Source organism: Bombyx mori, chromosome 23 (genome assembly GCF_030269925.1).
Source record: "Bombyx mori chromosome 23, ASM3026992v2".
In the NCBI taxonomy this organism is placed as follows: domain Eukaryota; kingdom Metazoa; phylum Arthropoda; class Insecta; order Lepidoptera; family Bombycidae; genus Bombyx; species Bombyx mori.
In genome coordinates, this window is record NC_085129.1 from 16,327,432 (window position 1) to 16,349,038 (window position 21,607).

General features: G+C 39.6%; 1 protein-coding gene across 2 annotated transcripts in view; it reads left to right on the plus strand.

Annotated features, from left to right (window-relative positions):
* LOC101736544 (uncharacterized) overlaps positions 1–21,607 on the plus strand; it is a 60,629-nt gene that overhangs the window by 35,903 nt on the left and 3,119 nt on the right. The window contains exons 4-12 of one of the 2 annotated variants that reach the window (XM_062675314.1): positions 44–174; positions 843–1,075; positions 2,467–2,639; positions 6,124–6,294; positions 6,343–6,569; positions 6,674–7,427; positions 8,695–8,945; positions 10,720–10,877; positions 11,401–11,687. In XM_062675314.1, coding sequence (XP_062531298.1) covers positions 44–174; positions 843–1,075; positions 2,467–2,639; positions 6,124–6,294; positions 6,343–6,569; positions 6,674–7,427; positions 8,695–8,945; positions 10,720–10,877; positions 11,401–11,687 — 2,385 coding nt within the window. Of the gene's footprint in view, positions 1–43; positions 175–842; positions 1,076–2,466; positions 2,640–6,123; positions 6,570–6,673; positions 7,428–8,694; positions 8,946–10,719; positions 10,878–11,400; positions 11,688–21,607 lie in introns of both variants that reach the window. The other variant, XM_004930683.4, reaches the window with a different exon arrangement.

Consider the following 21,607-nt stretch of genomic DNA (forward strand, 5'->3'; position numbering starts at 1 on the left):
GTTTAATGCGCTATCGAAATGATAGTCTTTTCTCTTGTGCCAGGTGAAATTCCTGCTGGATGCGCTGCTGCCCTCAAGTGTACTCCTATCGAATTCTGCACAGCTGAAGGTGTCATCTCAAACACTTCAGTCATCCTGAGTCGCGAACAAGACGCGTACCGAGTACCCTTGACAGTGAGTTCTTAAACTACTTAGAAAAGTAACCTACAGGACAATAAGCACACGATAAACATAGTTTCTGGACGCCTTATGATATTTAAGTCTGAAGAAGTTTGAAGTCGTCGTGACCTAAAGGATAAGGCGTCCTATGTCTTCGTGTTGAGCGATGCAATGGTGTTCGAATCCCGCAGGCGGGTACCAATTTTTCTAATAAAATACGTACTTGACAAATGTCCACGATTGACTTCCACGGTGAAGGAATAATATCGTGTAATAAAAATCAAACGCGTAAAATTATAATTTGCATAATTACTGGTGGTAGGACCTCTTGTGAGTCCGCACGGGTAGGTACCACCGCCCTGCCTATTTCTGCCGTGAAGCAGTAATGTGTTTCGGTTTGAAGGCTGGGGCAGCCGTTGTAACTATACTGAGACTTTAGAACTCATATCTCAAGGTGGGTGGCGGCATTTACGTTGTTGATGTCTATGGGCTCCAGTAACCACTTAAAACCAGGTGGGCTGTGAGCTCGTCCACCCATTTGTGTAAAAGTTAACTCAACTTTGCATGGAGGTAGAACAGTAGTTACGTTAATAATGGCACAAATAAGCTAATCTTTGTCAATATCATTATGAGCCCTAGAAGGCCGCACCCAAGAAAATGCTTCTCATCACCGTTCTCTCCAGGACTGCAAAGACCTGGGGTCGGGTCGTATCGGGAAATGCTGCCGCGATCCCTTCTACACTGATCCATGGCCAACGAACCAGCTGGGCAAGTGGGTTCCCGGTGTCTTCGGAGGCAACGACGGCAAATACGTACCAGACAGTCGCGTCAGCCCGTCTACTAACGTGCGACCTCAAGTCACCGGCAGACCCCCCACCTCTCCTTCCACTGGATCAGTCATCTTGAACAACTTCAGGTGAGTTAGTATGATTTAATGTTACTAGTGGTCGCTCTGTAGTCGAAACTCGACTATAATTAATTGGAATTGTAAGTTTGTACACTATTATGATTATATTTTATACTTCTATAATCACAAATTTCGCCAAGGCTACACTATAAAAACATCCGTAAAAACCACTATAGATTTATATATTAGTACGAAAATATAATATTTTTATTGCTTAGTTGGGTGGACAAGCTCATCGTGCACTTGGTGTTAAGCGTTTCTTCCTAGTCGGATACTCTTGGCAGAGTATTCATGGCTGTAGATAGACACTTAGTGGTGGTAGGACCTTGTGAGTCCGTACGGGTAGGTACCACCGCCCCGCCTATTTCTGCAAGCAGTAAAGCAGTAATGCGTTTCGGTCTGAAGGGTGGGGCAGCTGTTGTAACTATACTGAGACGCATTTATGTTGTAGATGTCAATGGGCTCCAGTAACCACTTAACACCAGGTGGGCTGTGAGCTCGCCCACCTATATGAGAAAAAAAAAAAAAAGTTCATTAAGGTTTCGACTTCTACGGATATCAGTAGGTGAATAGTGTGTTATGATTTAAATGAAGTGATTTTACAATGATGTTTAGTTCCGACGTTTTTGCACACGTAATGGCTATTGTTTCGTTGATGCTTCGTGAGGACAGGTAACCCTCTCCCGGATCTACAAGAGATATGATTGTGAAGCAGCAACACTAATATCTACCACATAACTACCCCTATTCTTTACCTACAATTTACATGGTGCCATTTTTACAACTATAATTGACTGCTAGTCAGGGGAAGGGCATTTTGGGAGAAATATGAAATGGGAGAAATTTAATGTCTATTTGTGCCGTGAAGCACTTGTCGTGTTACAATACGACTGTGACCTCATGTCTTATGGTGGAAGTCGACATCCGTGCTATAGTGCCCATGGGCATTCCCGATCCTGCGGAAAGAATGGAAAGTAGTCGACGTCGCCCCAAACACGTCGTCTCGGATCCTCCCGATTCACTAACGATGCTTTTAGGCACCTCAAGCACCGGACACGGTTCTCGTCGAACCCGTCGCTTGCGACGAAGGGCTCGACGAGTAAATTAACCCTCAGACACAGCCCACTGAGTTTCTCGCCGGATCTTCTCAGTGGGTCGCGTTTCCGATCCGGTGGTGGATTCTGCGAAGCACGGCTCTTGCTAGGGTTCGTGTTAGCAACGTCGTCAGGTTTGAGCCCCGTGAGCTCACCTACTAGTGAAGGTTACGCTGATATAGCCTCTCAAGGCTATCAGCTTAGGTAGGAAAAAAAAAAGTGCCCATGGGCCTTATTAACCGCTGATCATCAGATTGCCAAAAGCTCCTCAAAGACAACGTGTAATCAATCTGTTGCTACCAACAGGAATACCCCTAAACCAATTTCACCAACACCTGGACCCAACCAACTGTCTCCTGGTTACCCGTCGAGCACCCTGGCTCCTGCCTTCGTGCAGAAGAATCAGTTCAACCAAGGATCGTACGGTCAGAAGGGCGTTGGGCAAGGCAGCGTTATCGGAGTTGGACAAAACGGCCAAGGTAAGCAGTTGACTGTCATCAAACTCCTTCCGTGATACCAGCGTCGATTTTTGGCGTGAAATTTCCACGCGTTTCATATTTGTGGGGGGAGCAACTGATATATTAGTAGATGAGGCTCCTGGATGAGCACAGAGAACCAAACATCTTCAATTGAGCTATGTATCTTGGACAATTAAAACAAAATTATGAAACAAGATAAGTTTTGGGACTTCTTTTTCCTTATTCCTTTCTCTATCCACCATTCACACCATCGGTTGACGGTGCGATAAAAATAGATGCCGGTGTAAAAAACAATAAGCTGTTGTTTTTTTCTCCTACCTATGCTGATAGGTAGGTGAGCTCAAGGGCCTCAAACCGGAAGTGTTGCTAGCACTGGCTCTAGCAAGAGCAGTGCTTCGCGGAATCTACCAACGGATCGGAAACGCGACCCGCTGAGAAGATCCAGCGAGAAACTCAGTGGGCTGTGTATATGGGATAATAAGCTGTGATTATTGTTGATCAACATAAAGAGTAGACTATATTAACACTACCTAGAGCCACTGCGTTCATCCAGAGTGCGTTTCCAGAGATATCTTTTGCCACGTACCATCCGGTTTTGAAATGAGCTCTCCTCCACGGCGTTTCCCGAGCGCTATGACATGTCCTTCTTCAAATGAGGCTTGTGGAGGGTATTAAACTGTAGGCAGCGGCTTGCCCCTGGCATTACAGACGCTCATTGACGACGGTAACCACTCACCATCAGGTGGGTCGTATGCCTACACGGGCAATAAATAAAAAAGTAACACTCTTGCAAAGTAGCTAATGAGAAAATTCAAATGTGCACCAACGAATTACGGAGTGAGTCAATAATTTTATCATGTACTCAGTTCCAAATACATACATTTAAATTCAAAACATTAAGTACATAATGTTATTTGATTATTTAGTTGTACCAACAAAGTGAAGATCATTGTAAAACATCGACAAATTGACAAGAAGTACTTTTTTTTTATTGCTTAGATGAGTGGACGAGCTCACAGTCCACCTGGTGTTAAGTGGTTGCCGGAGCCCATAGACATCTACAACGTAAATGCCGCCACCCACCTTGAGATATGAGCTCTAAGGTATCAGTATAGTAACAACGGCTGCCACACCCTTCAAACCGAAACGCATCAGTGTTTCACGGCAGAAATAGGCAGGGCGGTGGTATCTACCCGCGCGGCCTCACAAGAGGTCCTACCACCAGTAAAAAGTACACGACAAATGTCACCTCAATTAATTAGAGGTTCAATCGACAGTGTAAAATTTGACATTTAAAAAAAAAAAAGAATTGAGATTATTGAATAAAAATACAAGGAAATATTTAGAAAAAAAATTTATGAAATTCAGAATAAATACATTTTCGATAAATAACAAAAAAATATATTAAAGTTGCACCTAATTAGAGAAGAAAATATAAATGAAACTTGTTTATATTCGATCAGATTAATTTTCATTTTATGATTAAGAGTAATTATGATTGGCTTGGTATATTAATTACCATAGATACGCACGCGTTGGCTAATTTTAACTTTTGTACAGACAGAAAAATCATCTGAAATTCTCATACACCTACCTCACTGCGGCAAATATGCTTTTATTTTTATTTTTTGTTAACGAATCAACGTCGCGTCATGGATGGCTGCGATTGGCCAACGATGACGTCATATCGCACGAACCAATAACAAATCAGGAAACGCAATAGTTTGCACCAATTATCAAAATTTAAAAAAATATGTCACGCAGAAAAAAATATGAACGCGCATGTCAATTTTATATTTGTAAAATACTTAAAAATAATATAATCAGTATTTGAAGAAGTAAACGCATTTATTAATTTTCCTGGCCACCACAAAATACCTCTAAGAAATAGACGCAACATTTTTTTTAAATTAATTGAATGAAAAATAAGATTCTTCGGAAATTTCATGTTATTACAACAGCTGCCAATCAGCGCTAATCACCTTATTTGAATGATATATTGATTTTATGGAAGCAATAAAAATTGAAATTTCCGAGCGATGATAAACGTTGACAAGTTTATGACGCGCAGGGTTGCCAATTAACGAAATTAAAATCGCTAATTTGTCGCTTCGGAAAATTTTGTTTTTTGCCAAGTAGTTTGTTTTGAAAACGATCGAAGGTCGGACTAGGAAGCGTATGAATAAAGATTTTTCACGCAATAGTCAGCAATAGTTGTAAGGTTAGTTTTTATATAGATTAAGTTCAGTATTTTACTGGTGGTAGAACCTCTTGTGAGTCCGCGCGGGTAGGTACCACCACCTTGCCTATTTCTGCCATGAAGCAGTAATGGGTTTCGATTTGAAGGTTGGGGCAGCCGTTGTAACCATACTGAGACCTTAGAACTTATATCTCAAGGTGGGTGACGCATTTACATCGTAGATATCTATGGGCTCCACTAACCACTTCACACCAGACGGGCTGTGAGCTCATCCACCCATCTAAGCAATAAATAAATAAATGTTTTCCAAATAAAATAAAATAAAAAATTGTGAGAATCCCGTAGGTAGTCCGCTTTCAAAAACTAAATAGAAATCTCAATTGAAACAGAAAGCATAAATCATTTAGCTTCACTGAAATGTCGCTGACTTGCCGATAGTGATAATTTACATTAATATAACCATAAAAAACCTAATTAAACACAGCTAAGCAAATCGTTTTTGGACTGGCAACCTTATTTCGCGCATCGCTTAAAAATCTTTCGCAAGTTCTAAATAGAGTAGAATTGTGGTCTTGATTAAAAGATGTTAATTCCGTAAAGATTCAAGGATGCGCGTCTGATATTAGATGACAAAGCGAAATAATTTCTAATCGATAGTGAATCAATTAATATTATTCTAAAGCAGGACATTAGAAGGATATTGAGCTAAAAGATATTTAAATAGAACAGCGAGCCAAGCTACTATGCCGAATTCAAAAAATCCAGGAAATGTTTCTAAGCAAATGTGGTACACTATTATTTATTATTTATTTATTTATGTACACACAAAAAAGAAGACATAGTACAGAGTAATAGGAAAATTATGTACAAAGGCACTGCTTATTTCTTTAAGAAATCTCTTCCAACAGACCTGCGAGAGGATTATGAGAATAATAATTAAAAGTGTTGAGTATGTGTAGAACAGCTAAAATAACAAATACAACATGATAATTATAGTAAAACACATTACATGAGTAATGAAAGAAGCGTTACATGTTCTTTTTATTGCCCTTTTAGGCAAACGACCATACGTCCTATCTGATGGTGAGTGATTACTGTCGTCCATGGACGTCAGCAATGCCAGGGGCAAATCCAACCTACTGCCTATCGTTAAATGTTTTAAAATGAAATATAACAATATCAATCAATATACAAATATACAAATCTTGGGCCGGAAATTCGTCCATTATATCTTCAGATGTCCTATTAGTTTGAAGTTGTATTCATCCGTTAAATCTCCTGCAGGTAACCAAGGCTCTTATGGCCAAGGTTCGCAATTCACGCAAACCTCATCATCGAGAGGCCAAGGACAGTTCCCAGGTGTTGGCCAAGGACAGTTCCCAGGTGCTGGCCAAGGGCAGTTCCCAGGTGCTGGCCAAGGACAGTTCCCAGGTGCTGGCCAAGGACAGTTCCCAGGTGCTGGCCAAGGACAGTTCCCAGGTGCTGGCCAAGGGCAGTTCCCAGGTGCTGGCCAAGGGCAGTTCCCAGGTGCTGGCCAAGGAAAGTTCCCAGGTGCTGGCCAAGGCCAGTTTCCAGGTGCTGGCCAAACCGGGATACAAGGAGTTGATGTTGGCGTCACTCAAGGATTTGGCCAAGGTGCCTCCCAAGGAATTGGCCAACAAGCCATTTTCGGTCAAGGAAACAGAGGCCAATTTGGCCAAGGCACCCAGACTGTCTTCGGACAAGGACAGGTACGTTGTTAAACCAATTTTGATTAATTAGTAAATGACTACCAAATTAGTAGTCAAACTTTAATTTATGCACAAAAGATTTTAGTATTTCATCTTCCAAATAGGGGGTCAGCCAAAAAAAAGGTTTTGGAGTCTCTCAAGGCGCTGGAGTCGGTATCAGGAACCAAGGAGCCGGCCAAGGTACACGTGTTACCTCTGACCAAGGCCAAGTATACGACCAAGGTGTTGTCCAAACCGTACAACAGGGCGTCGTCACCGCAGCGCAGCAGGGCGCAGGACAAGGAGTTAAGTACGGCCAAGGTCAAGGCTTCCAACAAGGAGGTGGCGTTAGCGTCAGTCAAGGAAGCTATGGTCAAGGAGAGTCACAGGGTGCCGGCATCAGTGCAAGCCGTGGCTCCGGACTGGCTGTCAATAAAGGAGCTGGCTTCGGAGTTAACCAAGGCACCGGTCAAGGCCAAAGTGGAGGATTCGGTGTTAGTCAGTCTACCGGTCAAGGTTTCAGTCAAGGCACTGGTTTAGGTGTCAACCAAGGAACGGAAGAAGGAATTATCCAAAATGGCGGTTTCGGGGTTGTCAGAGGATCTGGAACTGCCATCACCCAAGGAGGTGGATTTGCAATCAGCCAAGAAACAGGTCAAGAAAGCAGCTTCAGGGTTAACCAAGGTAGCGCTGGACAAGGAATATCTCAGAGCGGTGGCTTCGGAAACGGCCAAGGTGCGGGTCAAGGAGGCTTCGGGCAAGGTGGCAGCTTCGGTGTTGTTCAAGGAGGCGGATTCGGAGTAAGAGGTCAAGGCTTTGGCGTGAACCGCGGTGTAGGCATCGCGGTCACAGGTGGTCAAGGAGAAGCGATAAATCAAGGTAAGTGTTCTCATTCGAACCATACATAATTCTAAACAATAATATTATATTTGCCGTTGTAACTATAATTGAGACCTTAGAACTTATATCTCAAGGTGGGTGGCGCATTTACGTTGTAGATGTCTATGGGCTCCAGTAACCACTTAACATCAGGTGGGCTGTGAGCTCGTCCACTCATCTAAGCCATTAAAAAAAAAAATGATATCAAGGTGGGTGGCGCATTTACGTTGTGGATGTCTATGGGCTCCAGTAACCACTTAACACCTGGTGGGCTGTGAGCTCGTCCACCCATCTAAGCAATAAATAAAAAAATGTATTATTAAACATTAACATGCGGATGTGTCGAGAGGTGGGGGTATGTTTCTTTGAACTCCGTACCGTATGTAAGTTGTTATGTTATTACTCAAATTGTTACTTTAGATTTGACCTCCAGGCAAAACGGCACGTTTAAATATAGTTAACTGCCATAACTATTTGGTTATCTCTAGCAAAATTACTTAGAATATAAAAACATCGTTCCAGGATTCTTTTCGGGGTCATATTCTTATTTCTTTCACTAGAGTGCCGCCTTTTTCGTGCAGTTATCGAGTTATCGAGGTGGTTTATCTGGAGCTAAGTAGTCACCGGAGTTCATAGATATCACTGGATCTACAACACGCGATTGATTCGCGGTCAAAATAGGCAGGACGGTGTTACCTACCCGTGCAGTCTCACACTATTCTACCACAATTAAATTTGTTATTATAGTTTTTTCAATTTGCCTAATTACTGGCCCGTTAGATTAGGTATCACTAACCTAGCCTATTTCTGCGGCAAATTAGTCACACCTTCCGGTTTCAAGAGTGGAAAATCCGCTGAACCGATATCCTCCTCATATGGTCCCTTAAGCTCCATTAGGAAACGAAGCAATAAATCGAAGAAGTCTTCAATTTGAAATTTACCTTTAACCTCCTAATAACAAAGCTCATATGAGCGGTGTTTAGAGATGAAGTATAAAGCCAGAGGAATGACACATTAAATTGAATCCTCGCCCGATGTAGGGATACTGTTTTTCTAGTCTATAATTAGTTTAAAAAAATTGTTAATTGATACCTTTTTTTACGCTACTGTGTCTGTCATTCTCATTTCCTTTTCTTACCGTTTTCTCTAACTCACTTTTTAACGTTTCATTCCACGCTCTTTTTATATAAGCTCCGTTCTTACCAATCCTATATTAATATGGTTGAAATTCTCCTAAGCATAGCTTTTACTTTTTGTGCATATACAGGCTTTGGCCAAGGTGTTTACAACGGCGGTGGTTTCGGTACGGGCCAGCGTCTGGTCTCCGGCCGAGGGCAAGCGCTCGTCCAGGGCGAAGGTCAGACAGTCATCCAGGGAGTCGGCACCGGGGTCAGACAAAGCCAGGGTTTCACCGTCACACAGGGCAACGGCGTTGGAGTCGAGAATGAGTACAGTGCCTCAACGCAGCGGGTGTTCTTGAAGAGATACTCCGGCGGTGGACAATGTGGGCTTTTGAATGTAAGTACCACAAAAGTATACCTTAAATCCAAGTTTCAAAATACCATTGAAGTGTTAATACTTTACTGACCAGTGAATGGGAATCTTATGAGCCCGCGCGGGTAGGTACCACCTCTCTGTCCATTTCTGTTGCTAAGCAGCAATGCGTTTCGATTTGAATGGGAAAGTCTCAATACGGCATTAACGTTGCTGATGTCTATGGACTACGATGAGTAAGCTGACTAAGGAAATTAAAAAAAAAAACTTAATTCCTTCATCTAAGAACTTAAGACGGCCGTGTTATTTGTAAATTCATGATACAGCTTTGGGAGCCGCGAATAATGAATGATTAATTTGAATTCTAATCACGTCTGATTTACCTATTTTTGTCGGACGCCATCTAAGAACCACTAACTATTAAGATAAATAATGTAAACACACATAATGAACAAAGGTCACGTGAAGTAATAATTCGAAGATTCAATTAATTAACGGTCAAACTTTAATATATTTATATTTGCTCAATCATATCTGGCTTTAAGGACGGCAGTGATTATTACGAAACGCTACGATTAGTTTCGACAAAACGAAATCTCCTCAGGAAAAAATATTTCGGATTTCAAAATAGCAGCGGCGAGATCATACCGCACAATGGTCGAAAGCGACCAGAAAGTTATTCTGTTACAATCACGCGGCCGCGTCGAGCAATCCGCGATGTTATTTGTTAACAAATCGAACTAAATGGTCCGCACGAATGTAAATAACGCCACAGGAAGAGAGAAAAATGCATAGACCTAGAAAAACGCGGGGCTTATGACAGATGTCAAGTTCTAGCGCGTTCTCATTATAGACCTTTAAAGTATACTTCAGTGGTTCCGATACACGGTGTCACATGTCAAGTTGACATTGGCAGAATTGTGGTGTTACTGCCACAAAGTCCATTTACCAATGATCGAATTGAATTAATCTGTCTTAACATCATGCTTTTAACACTTACACTGCGGGAACAGTGTGCTTAGTGCGAAGTTTTTAACGTTCTCGATAGCGTAAAAGTTAACTCAAGTATGCAGTTGGAACAGCGCCCCTAGCGGCAAACGTAGACAACTAAGTAAACTAAGAGTTAACTTTTACGCTATCGAAAACGTTAAAAAACATGCACTAAGCACATCCTCGGTACTATCAGCTGGTGCGAACGAAGAAAACTATGTCCCTCTCGCTGGTCTAAATAGATTATTTCAGGTGTTTATATGAGCTCGACAGCTATATAGTTTAAGTATACAGAAGTTTTCCGCAAATGTTTGCGTGAAAGACGATATATGTAAGAGGGGAGTGAGCGAAGAAATAGTATATGATAGAAGAGTATGGAAGGAGAAAACATGTTGCGCCGACCCCAGGTAGCTGGGAGAAGGGCAGGATAATGATGAAGGTTTTCGCAAAGTTATAGCATATTAATCTACCCGGTTGATCGAGAAAGACCTGCCACGCACTGGTGGAAATATCATTGAGGGCTCATATCGACCCTTCGCCGCACCAGATGCAGATTTATGATTTTAGTTGCCGCAGTCAAAGTGTTAACACGTTTTTACTAGCTTGACATATATCTTAACTATGTTACGGAATATTTGAACGAAATGTTCACTTTAACTTAAATTTCGATTGTTTTGACAATTTGTATAATATGTACTTGTTATGGTGTACTATTTTTAATTTAGATTAAGAGTGTGCTTCCATCGCTAGCTTATAAGATTTCGCCAATTTCTCACAAGTTATATATTCGTTTCTATTATTAAACCAGCCCCAGAAACCGTACGGCAACCGAAATGATCTAGAAGTAGACTTCGCGGAGATACCCTGGCAAGCGATGGTGCTTCTCCAGACCAACAGGAGCCTGCTGTGCGGAGGAGTCATCACCAGGCCTGAGGTGGTTGTCACTTCAGCATCTTGCGTCGATGGGTAAGACACGTTAACCATGTTCTTATGTTTTCTCGATCCTGGGAAATGAATGATGATGTATAAGAGGTAACGCAGCACTGAACCAGTTTTTTTACCTTTAATTAGGAAGGACTGGGTTGGATGTTGGAAGAAGAAGAGTTGTTACTAGTGGTAGGACCTCTTGTGAATCCGCGCGGGTAGGTACCACCACCCCGCTTATTTCGGCCGTGAAGCAGTAATGCGTTTCGGTTTGAAGGGTGGGGCAGCCGTTGTAACTATACTGAGACCTTAGAACTTATATATCAAGGTGGGTGGCGCATTTACGTCGTAGATGTCTATGGGCTCCAGTAACGACTTAACACCAGGTGGGCTGTGAGCTCGTCCACCCATCTAAGCAATAAAAAAAATAAAAAGGAGAACCAGGCGGTTATGACTCGAAAGAAGCAATAGTATTGTTGAATGTCTTTTACGATCGTAAATTACATAGAAGTTAAGTTACCAACTTGTCATAAAGCGCATTTTATAGAATCTCACTCTTACACAGGCTGGACGCGAAAAACGTTCTGATCAAAGGCGGAGAATGGAAACTCGGGATTGACGACGAGCCCCTCCCCTTCCAAATAGTCCAGGTCAAGACCATCATCCGCCACCCGGAGTACAAGAGGGGAAGCCTGAAATACGACGCAGCCATACTGGTGCTCTCGGAGAATCTGCGGTTCGCGAAGAACATCCAACCGATATGTCTCCCCGCAGCCGGAGAGACCTTGGACGCGTATTACAATGGAGCTGGAGAATGCATGGTCACTGGCTGGGGAAAGATCGTCTTGCAAGGTAAGAACAAGTTTGTGTCGTCTTAAGTCACGTAGATTTGACTTTTTCCTCCTCACTGTTTACTATTTGTTTAGGAAACAGTACAATCTATCCAAAATATCCATGTCAAAGACAGGTACAATAAGGACCAAGCAAGCTTCCACCATCCACGAGTCACACGAGCAGACAGTGAACATGCAATCAAATATATATTGTAACTATACTGAGACCTTACAACTTATATCTCAAGGTGGGTGGCGCATTTCCGTTGTAAATGTCTATGGGCTCCAGTAACCACTTAGCACCAGGTGGGCTGTGAGCTCGTCCAACCATTTAAGCAATAAAAAAAAAAGACTTAAAAACTAGAAATCGATCAATCAAATCTAGATCATCTCGCAAACACACAATAATCGCCTTTGGCTATATTCTTCTTTATGAATTGATTTATAATCTTTACGAATTGATCGAAGTAAGATGTCAGCGTTGTAGAAGTTCGTATCATGTTATAAATATAGCGTAATATGGCTTACAGATAAATGTATTGGAAACATTTGGGCCGTTCACAGTTAGAAGGTTGGTTCCGAACAACTTGCGCTTAAAGCTCGGCCATATCGTGCCCGGGTATCGTGTCCAATCCTACCACAGTCATGACGATACTGTCAGTGCCTGATGCTTATTGTTTCGCTTCCTATTGTCTGCAATTAATACTACTCTGTAAGAAGCGCACGACTGTGGAGAAGATAAACTTCTTTTAGACGCGAAACGGGCACCTGAAAAGTCTTTTATCGGTTTGGTTTTGACTGCCTTAACCTAAAGTTAAATGTATATGAGACAATTAAATGAGATCCTGTGGTCTATCCGATTTTCCACTACACAATTTAAGCGATTTAAGGAATTATGTATAAGAAGAGAAGGAGAAGTATTTTGTTGGTCATAAAGTGTTTTTAGCGCTGTGATGAATGAATGAAGTCAATTTTTTTTTATTGCTTAGATGCGTAGACGAGCTCACAGCCCACCTGATGTTAAGTGTTACTGGAGCCTATAGACATCTACGACGTAAATGCGCCAACCACCTTGAGATCTAAGTTCTAAGGTCTCAGTATAGTTACAACGGCTGCCCCACCCTTCAAATCGAAACGCATTACTGCTTCACGGCAGAAATAGGCAGGGTGGTGGCACCTACCCGTGCGGACTCACAAGAGGTCCTACCACCAGTAATTACGCAAATTATAATTTTTGTGGGTTTGATTTTTATTACACGATGTTGTTCCTTCACCGTGAAAGTCAGTCGTGAACATTTGTCAAGTACGTATTTCATTAGAAAAATTGGTAGCCGCCTGCGGGATTCGAACACCGTTGCATCGCTAGATACGAATGCACCGGACGTCTTATCCTTTAGGCCACGACGACTTTTTAAAACTAATTAATTAATTAAAATCCTAATTAATTAAACTAGTCAATCGATGCTCAAGTAATAACACACCGGTTCATATTAGAGATATTTTTGTAGTAGATCCATCGCATAGTTGATGCTACAGACATATTACCACGGAATAGATAAATAAGGTACCTTATTTATCTATTCCGTGCATATTACATTACTTCCTACTATACTATACTATTGATGAGTCGCCGGGAGGCTTTAATCGAAAATCGAAACAATTAGCTAACAAATAAGGTTCTTTTTTGAAATTGAAAATTTGAAATTGTTTGAGATGATTCCATCGTCTTGTTTTTACGGACAATAAAAAAAATTACCGAATAATATTATCGGTTTTTAAGTTATAATATGCTTGTTGACTTCGTTGCTGTTTCGAAGCGATGTTTCTTCTGGCGTCGGAAAGGAAAGCATAAGTGTTAATACTGAGACGTCGACTATTTGGGTCAGTGTCGGTCGTGTACCGATAGCAAAAAAAACATGAATTAAAAAAATATTTTTTCTTTATAATATCAAAAAAAATATTTTTTTTTCACAAGTCCAATACTGGTAGCGTCTCCATCTTGAGACATGACATCGAAATGTCAATTATAATCGTGCTGACAACAGCTACAGTAAATGTATAATCTAAAGCTTGTATATTCATGTAGGTATATCTTGTAGCTTGTGTATAACTAGTGTACGACTATTCTTTATATCTTTCTCGATTTGACGTAACGAAATAACTCTATTTTTAATTTGACCTCATAAATACCTAATTCAATTCTAGATAAATCAAAACAAAACAAAAAAAAAAACTGCCAGTTAAAGTCAAAATTTACAACACACGTCATAATAAACATTTAATATTTACGATCTGTCGAACGAAATTAAAGCAATTTTTTTTTTATATATTCTATATCGTGCCTTCATATAAATGGTAATATGTTCTTTTTTTTCGTTTCTAACATAGAATATTAATGCGATATTTATTCATTTTATCGTTTTGTATGTAAATTATCCATTGGCCTTGAGATCACCGCGTCTTTGTAACGTGAACGCCCACGCGAAAGCAAATTTAATGAGATTCGTTTAAGAGGAATTCCCGAAAACGTATAATCAAATTTAAGAAGACATCGGTCCGTGGCTAATTGCTGACGAGGGCATCAATTCAGTCAAATAAATACGTAACGTGTGTAATAAAAATGTGTCAATAATCAATTAGTACGACAATTAAGATGTACTTTGTTTTTTTTCCTAATTATTCGCTGGTAGCCTAAGAGGCTATTCCAGATACGCGTGTAGGTGAGCTCACGGGCTCAACCTGAGAGAATTTGCTAACACTAGCCCTAGCAAGAGTAGTGCTTCGCTGAATCTACCACCGGATCGGAATTGCGATCTAACGAGAAGATCCGGCTGAGTCTTTAGTTACTGTTAGTAACATCATTTTAAGATAAGCAATAGTCACACCACTGGTAGAATGAAGTCGTTGTGGCCTAAAGGATAAGACGGCCGGTGCATTCGTATCGACTGTGCTAGGGTTCGAATACCGCAGGCGAGTTCCGAATTTTCTAATGAAATACGTATTTGACACGTTCACGGACAACTTGAATCATTGCGGATCCTCTCGATCCATTAACGGTGCTTTTAGGTACCTCAAGAACCGGTCACCGTCCTCGCCGAATCCGTCACTTGCAACGAAGGGTTCGACGAGTGAATTAACCCATAGATACAGCCCACTGAGTTTCTCACCGGATCTTCTCAGTGGATCGCGTTTCCGATCCGGTGGTAACTTGCGAAGCACTGCTCTTGCTAGGGCCAGTGTTAGCAAGACTTCTGGTTTGAGCCCCGTAAGCTCACCTACACGTCAAGGAGAAGCTGAAATAGCCTCTCAAGGCTATCAGCATAGGAAGGAAAAAAAATATAACTTATCAAAGATGAAGGAATAACATCGTGTAGCAAAAAATCAAACTCGCAAATAATCAATCTTGCATATAATAATAACTATACAGACGAGACATTCGTAATCATGTGTCTCAATGTAGTTGCCGCCATTCTCGTTTGACTCGATAGTACCCCTTATAAAAGTACGTACTTTGTTGACCCGAATTTGTTATTTTCTTACATGAGCGTTTAGTGTTAAATTATCTAAATTATTCATTGTCTGCTTCTTTTAAATAAATATTAAGTGCGTGGAAAATTCCGTCTACAACTTAGCGGTACTCACCATTCGAAGAATAGTTTTAATTTTACACAAAGAAATTATTGAGATGAGTCATCCGAATGTTTCCAAAACATTAATGGATGAAAAAAAAATTGGTATTTAAAAAAAGTTCATTACGTTTATGCATCCAGTACAAAAATTTAAACGACAAAAACAGGTTTGTCATCGTTTCTGAGCGATTCTTACATGTGAAATATACATAATATTATGCATGTATGTACATATGTTCATCGAACGGGGTTACGTAACGATTTTGACTCTAAAAGTGACGATACACGGAGACTAAGTAACTTCGAAAACCACTAGAGAACAATGAACCGTCACTCGGGCAATCCCGCTGTCTCGTAAACACACAACACGTTTGTTTGGATCGACAGCGCTCCCTACTCGAGCAATCTCGCAGTCTCCTAAACAAAGAACACGTTTGTTTGGACCGACAGCCCTCCCTACTAGAGCAATCCCGCTGTCTCGTAAACACACAACACGTTTGATTTGAGCGACAGCGCTCCCTACTAGAGCAATCTCGCAGTCTCCTAAACACAGAACACGTTTGTTTGAATCGACAGCGCTCCCTACTAGAGCAATCTCGCAATCTCCTAAGCACAGAACACGTTTGTTTGGATCGACAGCGCTCCCTATTCGAACAATCCCGCTGTCTCGTAAACACACAACACGTTTGATTTGATCGACAGCGCTCCCTACTAGAGCAATCCCCTGTCTCTTAAACACATAACACGTTTGATTGGATCGACAGCGCTACTCGAGTAATCCCATCGACTCGTAAACGGAAGTTCCACCCAATCTTGTCACAAGAAAAGTATTTATTGATTTGACACACAATGCACAAAAGAAAAGATACACAATAAATAGGTAACAACAAGTATAGTTACAACGGTTGTCCCACCCTTTAAACCGGAACGCATTACTGCTTCACGGTAGAAGTAGACAGGGTGGTGGTACCTACCCACGTGGACTCACAAGAGGTCCTACTACCAGTAATTACGCAAATTATAATTTAGCGGGTTTGATTTTTATTACACGATTCTTCACCGTGGAAGTCAATTGTGAAGATTTGTTGAGTACGTATTTCATTAGAAAAATTGGTACCCGCCTAGGATTCGAACACCGGTGCATCGCTAGATACGAATGCACCGGACGTCTTATCCTTTAGGCCACCACGACTTCTATAACTTGGCTTGTAACATAACATTTGTATTGCTATAAATTACAAGCCCTTCGTTTTCTTGGCATAACAATTCACGTACATTTTTCGTTTTGAATATTCCAATCCCGCTGTCAGTCCTTCGTCTGTGACGCCACAGTGTAAATTTATTAAACAAATAGGTCACGCCTACCGCGGACCTAAGCTTTTAGTAGCACGCGACGCACAAAAAGGTCATTCGTATGTGTTTGATAATCACATCGTATTATGAACATATTTTTTTTTGTTAATGTTTCGTGTATGACATTCAAGAGTCGCCAGCTTAATGACGATACAATTTATAATCAGATTACTTACGTTCAATTGTTCGAATTACGATTAAGGTGAAAAAAAAAACGTTAACAACCATTTCTAAGTCACCGATATTATAAGATAATATAATCTACAAATTACCAGATATAATCATTACTATTAACATAAATACACCTTGAGACATGAGGTCAAAGCCTCAAAGCATTGCGTTAATGCTTCGTAGCTCAAATAGGATGAATGTGGTACCTAATCGCGCGAGTAGAAGATTTTATATGACATCCGAAATAATTATAATTCCGCGCTATTTCTGAGTTTAGTTATTAGGTTTTAAATCGCTTACTTTGTCTATGCACAAATACTGTCAAACGATTCGAAGGTAGAAATTATCGAAATTAATTTTTGTTACGCGAAAGGTCAACGAACCGAACACTTCTGACAAACTGACATTTTGACAAACGTCAAAAATGAGATATGTCAAAGTCGAGACTCGTCGATACAACATAAATTATCCGTATTATTGTATGGAGGGTAGAATTAAGGAGCACCATATTGTGTAGGGGACAAGTTGAAAAATTGTCTACGTGTAAGCAGCAAGTGGCAAGACTCACTGAAATAGCGCTAATATTGGTGGCGGGACGTCTTGTGAGTCCGCACGGGTAGGTACCACCACCCTGCCTATTTCTATGGACTACGGTAACCACTTATTAACGGGTGGACTGTGAAGCTCGTCCAGCAACCTAAGCAACAAAAAAACAGAAAATAATAGTGCAGGAATTGGAAATGATGTGAATATACAATTTAAACAGAGTGAAATGAGCTGGGTTGAAGTGAAGTGTGGCAGCTTATGGCGTTGTTTTTAAAATCTTTCCACATGCTATTGTGGCGCCATCTTCATTAACTCCCTTTCAGCGGACACTTTTTAATACACTAAGATAGTGCTCCTCACTTCTACCCTACATAGTTATTACAATATGTGCTCTGTCACATTGTTTTTGAACACGTTTCTGCTTGAAATTCAATCACGAATTGGAAATCGAATGCGAAAATGTATTTCGCCACAAAATATTGCCTAAGTGTAATTTTCAACGCCGCAATATTCATTCGGGTTCCCCTTAAATATGCAGATTGAACTATCTTGCATACAAATTTTATTGAATATATTCTTGTTCTCAGATATCAAGTGACGATAATCATACAATTAAACTGTTAGCTGATTCCCGTGGGACATATTTGTCTATTTAATTATGATGAACAATAATTGAAAACGCATAGATTAGTGCCGACACACTTTTAAAAGCTATTTACCTGTCTATACCTAAATTTAGGTATTTATTATATTTAGGTAGTATTTATACTGTATCAAATCGAAGGGTGAAATGCTATTTGTTTTAAGCGACATTTTGCTTAACGTCCGATACTTATCTTTGTTATTAAACAATTAATTAAACAAACAATTTGACACAAGTAATTTAACAAACAATTTGATGTTTTTAATCGGAGTACAATAATGTTTATCACATTCAAATGGCTAAACAAGTTTTTTTTGTTATATATGTTATATTTGTTTCAAATTTTAAGCTTTAAATGACTCCCCGGTAAAGTTCCAAAAATGTCGATAAAACCATGTAGCCTAATGCGAAATGGTTTACTATGATAACGTTTGCACAATTTCTTTACAATTTTGTTTAGTATCTATAGGTATACATTAATACGTGAAGCAAAAACTTTGTATCCCTTTTTACGAAAATTGCGCGGACGGAGGAGTATGAAATTTTCCACACTTATAGAGAATATAGAGAAGAAGTGCACAATGCTAATATTTTTTAAAAGTAATGCATAAAAGATACATTAAATCAATAAAGAAAACATTACACACACTACATACCATGTATTTGACGCACACACGCATGCATACTATTTATTGTCAAACTTTTGTTCTTGACGTCTGTTGTCAAATTGAGAATAGATTAAATATTGTTTGTCTTTGTTAATATTTTTATAGTGTAGTGTTGGCGAAATTTGTGATTATAGAAGTATAAAATACAATCATAATAGTGTACAAACTTACAAGCAAATTCTTAAATGTTTGTGCTTTTCATTGATAACTCAAAAATCCTCTTCGATGATTTTGTTTTAAGACAATTTATAATGAAGTCAACAATGAAAACAGACACCAAAAATCGTCATGTTTTTTCAATGATTTTTAAAGCATTTTCCGAGCACCTGAGAAACTAAAGATCGGGTCGATTCAGTTTGCCACCAACTTTGAGAATATGCAAAGATAAATGATAAAATAGTGTTATTTGTATATAATTGTTCTACTAACATTCTAGAAATTCACATACGTGCCAAATATCAAGTTTGTTCGTATTTATTCCCATTTTATGATTCGTTTAATTGTTTGATACTGGCTCTCTTTATTTTTAATCATTGCTTAATACAAAACACAAAACATTTAATAGCAACGGGAGCTACGCTCTACGTTCCATCGAATTTCCCTAAAATACCTCGCTCTTTTAATTAGTACTAGTGATCGCACAGTGATCGAAATTCGACCATAATTAAGTGAAATTATAAGATTGAAACTTATTGTGGTTCTATTGTCAAACACTATACGAGTATATACTGCTACAATCAGAGATTTCGCCACGACTGTACTTTAGACCAATAATATTAAAGATAAACAATATTAATCTATTCTCAATTTTATCACAGACTTTAACAAAACAAAAGGGTCTATATATATATGCGTATATGTGTTAGTGAGTGTATTGTTTTTATTTATTGATTTAATTGATTTTCTATGCATAATTAAAAAAAAAATATCATTCTGCACTCTTTCTCTATATTCTCTATAAGTGTGGGGAATATATACTCCTCCGTCCGCGCAATTTTCGTAAAAAGGGTACAATTTTTTTCCTTCGCGAATTAATATATAGGTTACTGGTAACATGCATCTCCAAAATACGATCGCACACAATAATGACGCAGCGATTGAAGAGAATCACTATCACGAGGAAGCCAATTTTCAAATCAGTCACAAACGGCCATTCACAGGGACATTGACCAAATCTACGACCCGATAAAGATAACATTCATAGCTCGTCTCAAATTCAATTTATTTCAATGTTTATTTCGTGTGTACAACACGACCTTTACAACATCGTCATGTCATAAATCAATTTAGACAAAATGATTTCTTCCGTTTAAAATACAAAAAAAAACTTTAGGACGTTTTAAAATTCATTAATTACATTATCGATCTCCTACTGGATGTACGTAAAGGCCAAAGCTCTGTGATAAGTGTTATATTGATTTGCTTAGCGTATGTCGCTGGGTACTACCAATTGTGCTTTAAAGCTCAGTCTAAATCTGTTTTACTTTAAAGTTTAAGTGGAACTTTATGTTTTTTTCTTCTAAGTATTCGCTCGTGGTCTAAGGCATTATTACAGCTACTCGCGGAGGGGTAGGTGAGGTCACGGGCTCAACCTGAGATAATTTGATAACAGTAATGCGTTTCGGTTTGAAGGGTGGGGCAGCCGTTGTAACTATACTGAGCCCTCAGAACTTACAAGATGGGTGGCGCATTTACGTTGTAAATGTCTATGGGCTTCAGTAACCACTCAACACCAGGTGGGCTGTGAGCTCGTCCAACCAACTAAGCAATAAAAAAAAAATAAAAAAAATACAATTTCACAATAAAATTCTAATGTTCGTATTGTGATTGAACTACCTGATTGATCCGATCACGGCATGAAAATCCCCAGCGGTTTGTTAGTAAGCAGTGCGATCTTAAACCCGATCCGGCATTTAAAACATTTAAAATTAACAGACGACATTCATTCGGTTACAAAATAAAAAAATCGTATACAATTTTGAAGTCACTCGTCATGTCCTTGCCGGATTCATACGTGATTAGCGCCCGCACGCGAATTATGTCGAATTCTTGCGTTGCGTTCGAGATATTAGTCGTGTGCGCTATGCAAAGAAATTCATATGTCCTCCGATCGAATGGATTTCGTAATACCGACCCCGATATGTTATTTATAGTTACTTCTTTACAAAACTATATAGCGTTGTTTAGGTATGTGTTAGCAATATGAATCACTTTGGTCACGAGAATTCGATTCCAAGCTTTTGCGAAATTCAATCTTCATTTTTGATTACTCGCGCCGTTTGAATGAATACGTCTCAATCAATATATCAATTAATTTTCGAGTCATTTTTTTGGCAGAATTTATAGTTCATTATTTAAAATTAACATTATTATTTCTCACACCCACAAAGTTTCTCATCCTTAACGCCCCCGCAACTGGTGTAGGGTGTCCAACACTTATATAAATATTAGCCTATCCATTAAGTACATGTATTTTCTACATGGATACCAAGTTTCAAGTCAATCGCATGCCTGGTTCAGTAGTTATAACGGAACATCCGTAAAAACCACTGTAGATTTATATATTAGTATAGATTACTTTTATTTATAGTTTTTTTGTTTCTTTTCAATATTCTCATAAGTTATTTGGTGATTTAGTTTTATCGTGTGTCAAAATACATTCTTATTGATCCCTTTCGTATTACAGTTTGCTTAGTGCGAGCTTTTTGACTTCCGATCGCATAAAAGTTAACTCAAATTGGTTTTGAGTTGGAACAGCTTCCTTGCGTTTGCCGCTAGGGCCGCTGTTCCGACTCTATACATATTTGAGTTAACTTTAACGCGATCGAGAAGTTAAAAACTCGCACTAAGCAAACTGGAGCTCGTGGTAACGTGACTACCGTTACAGTTCGAAGTCGCGAACAGTTCTTCGAGTGGTGTGGTTCATAGC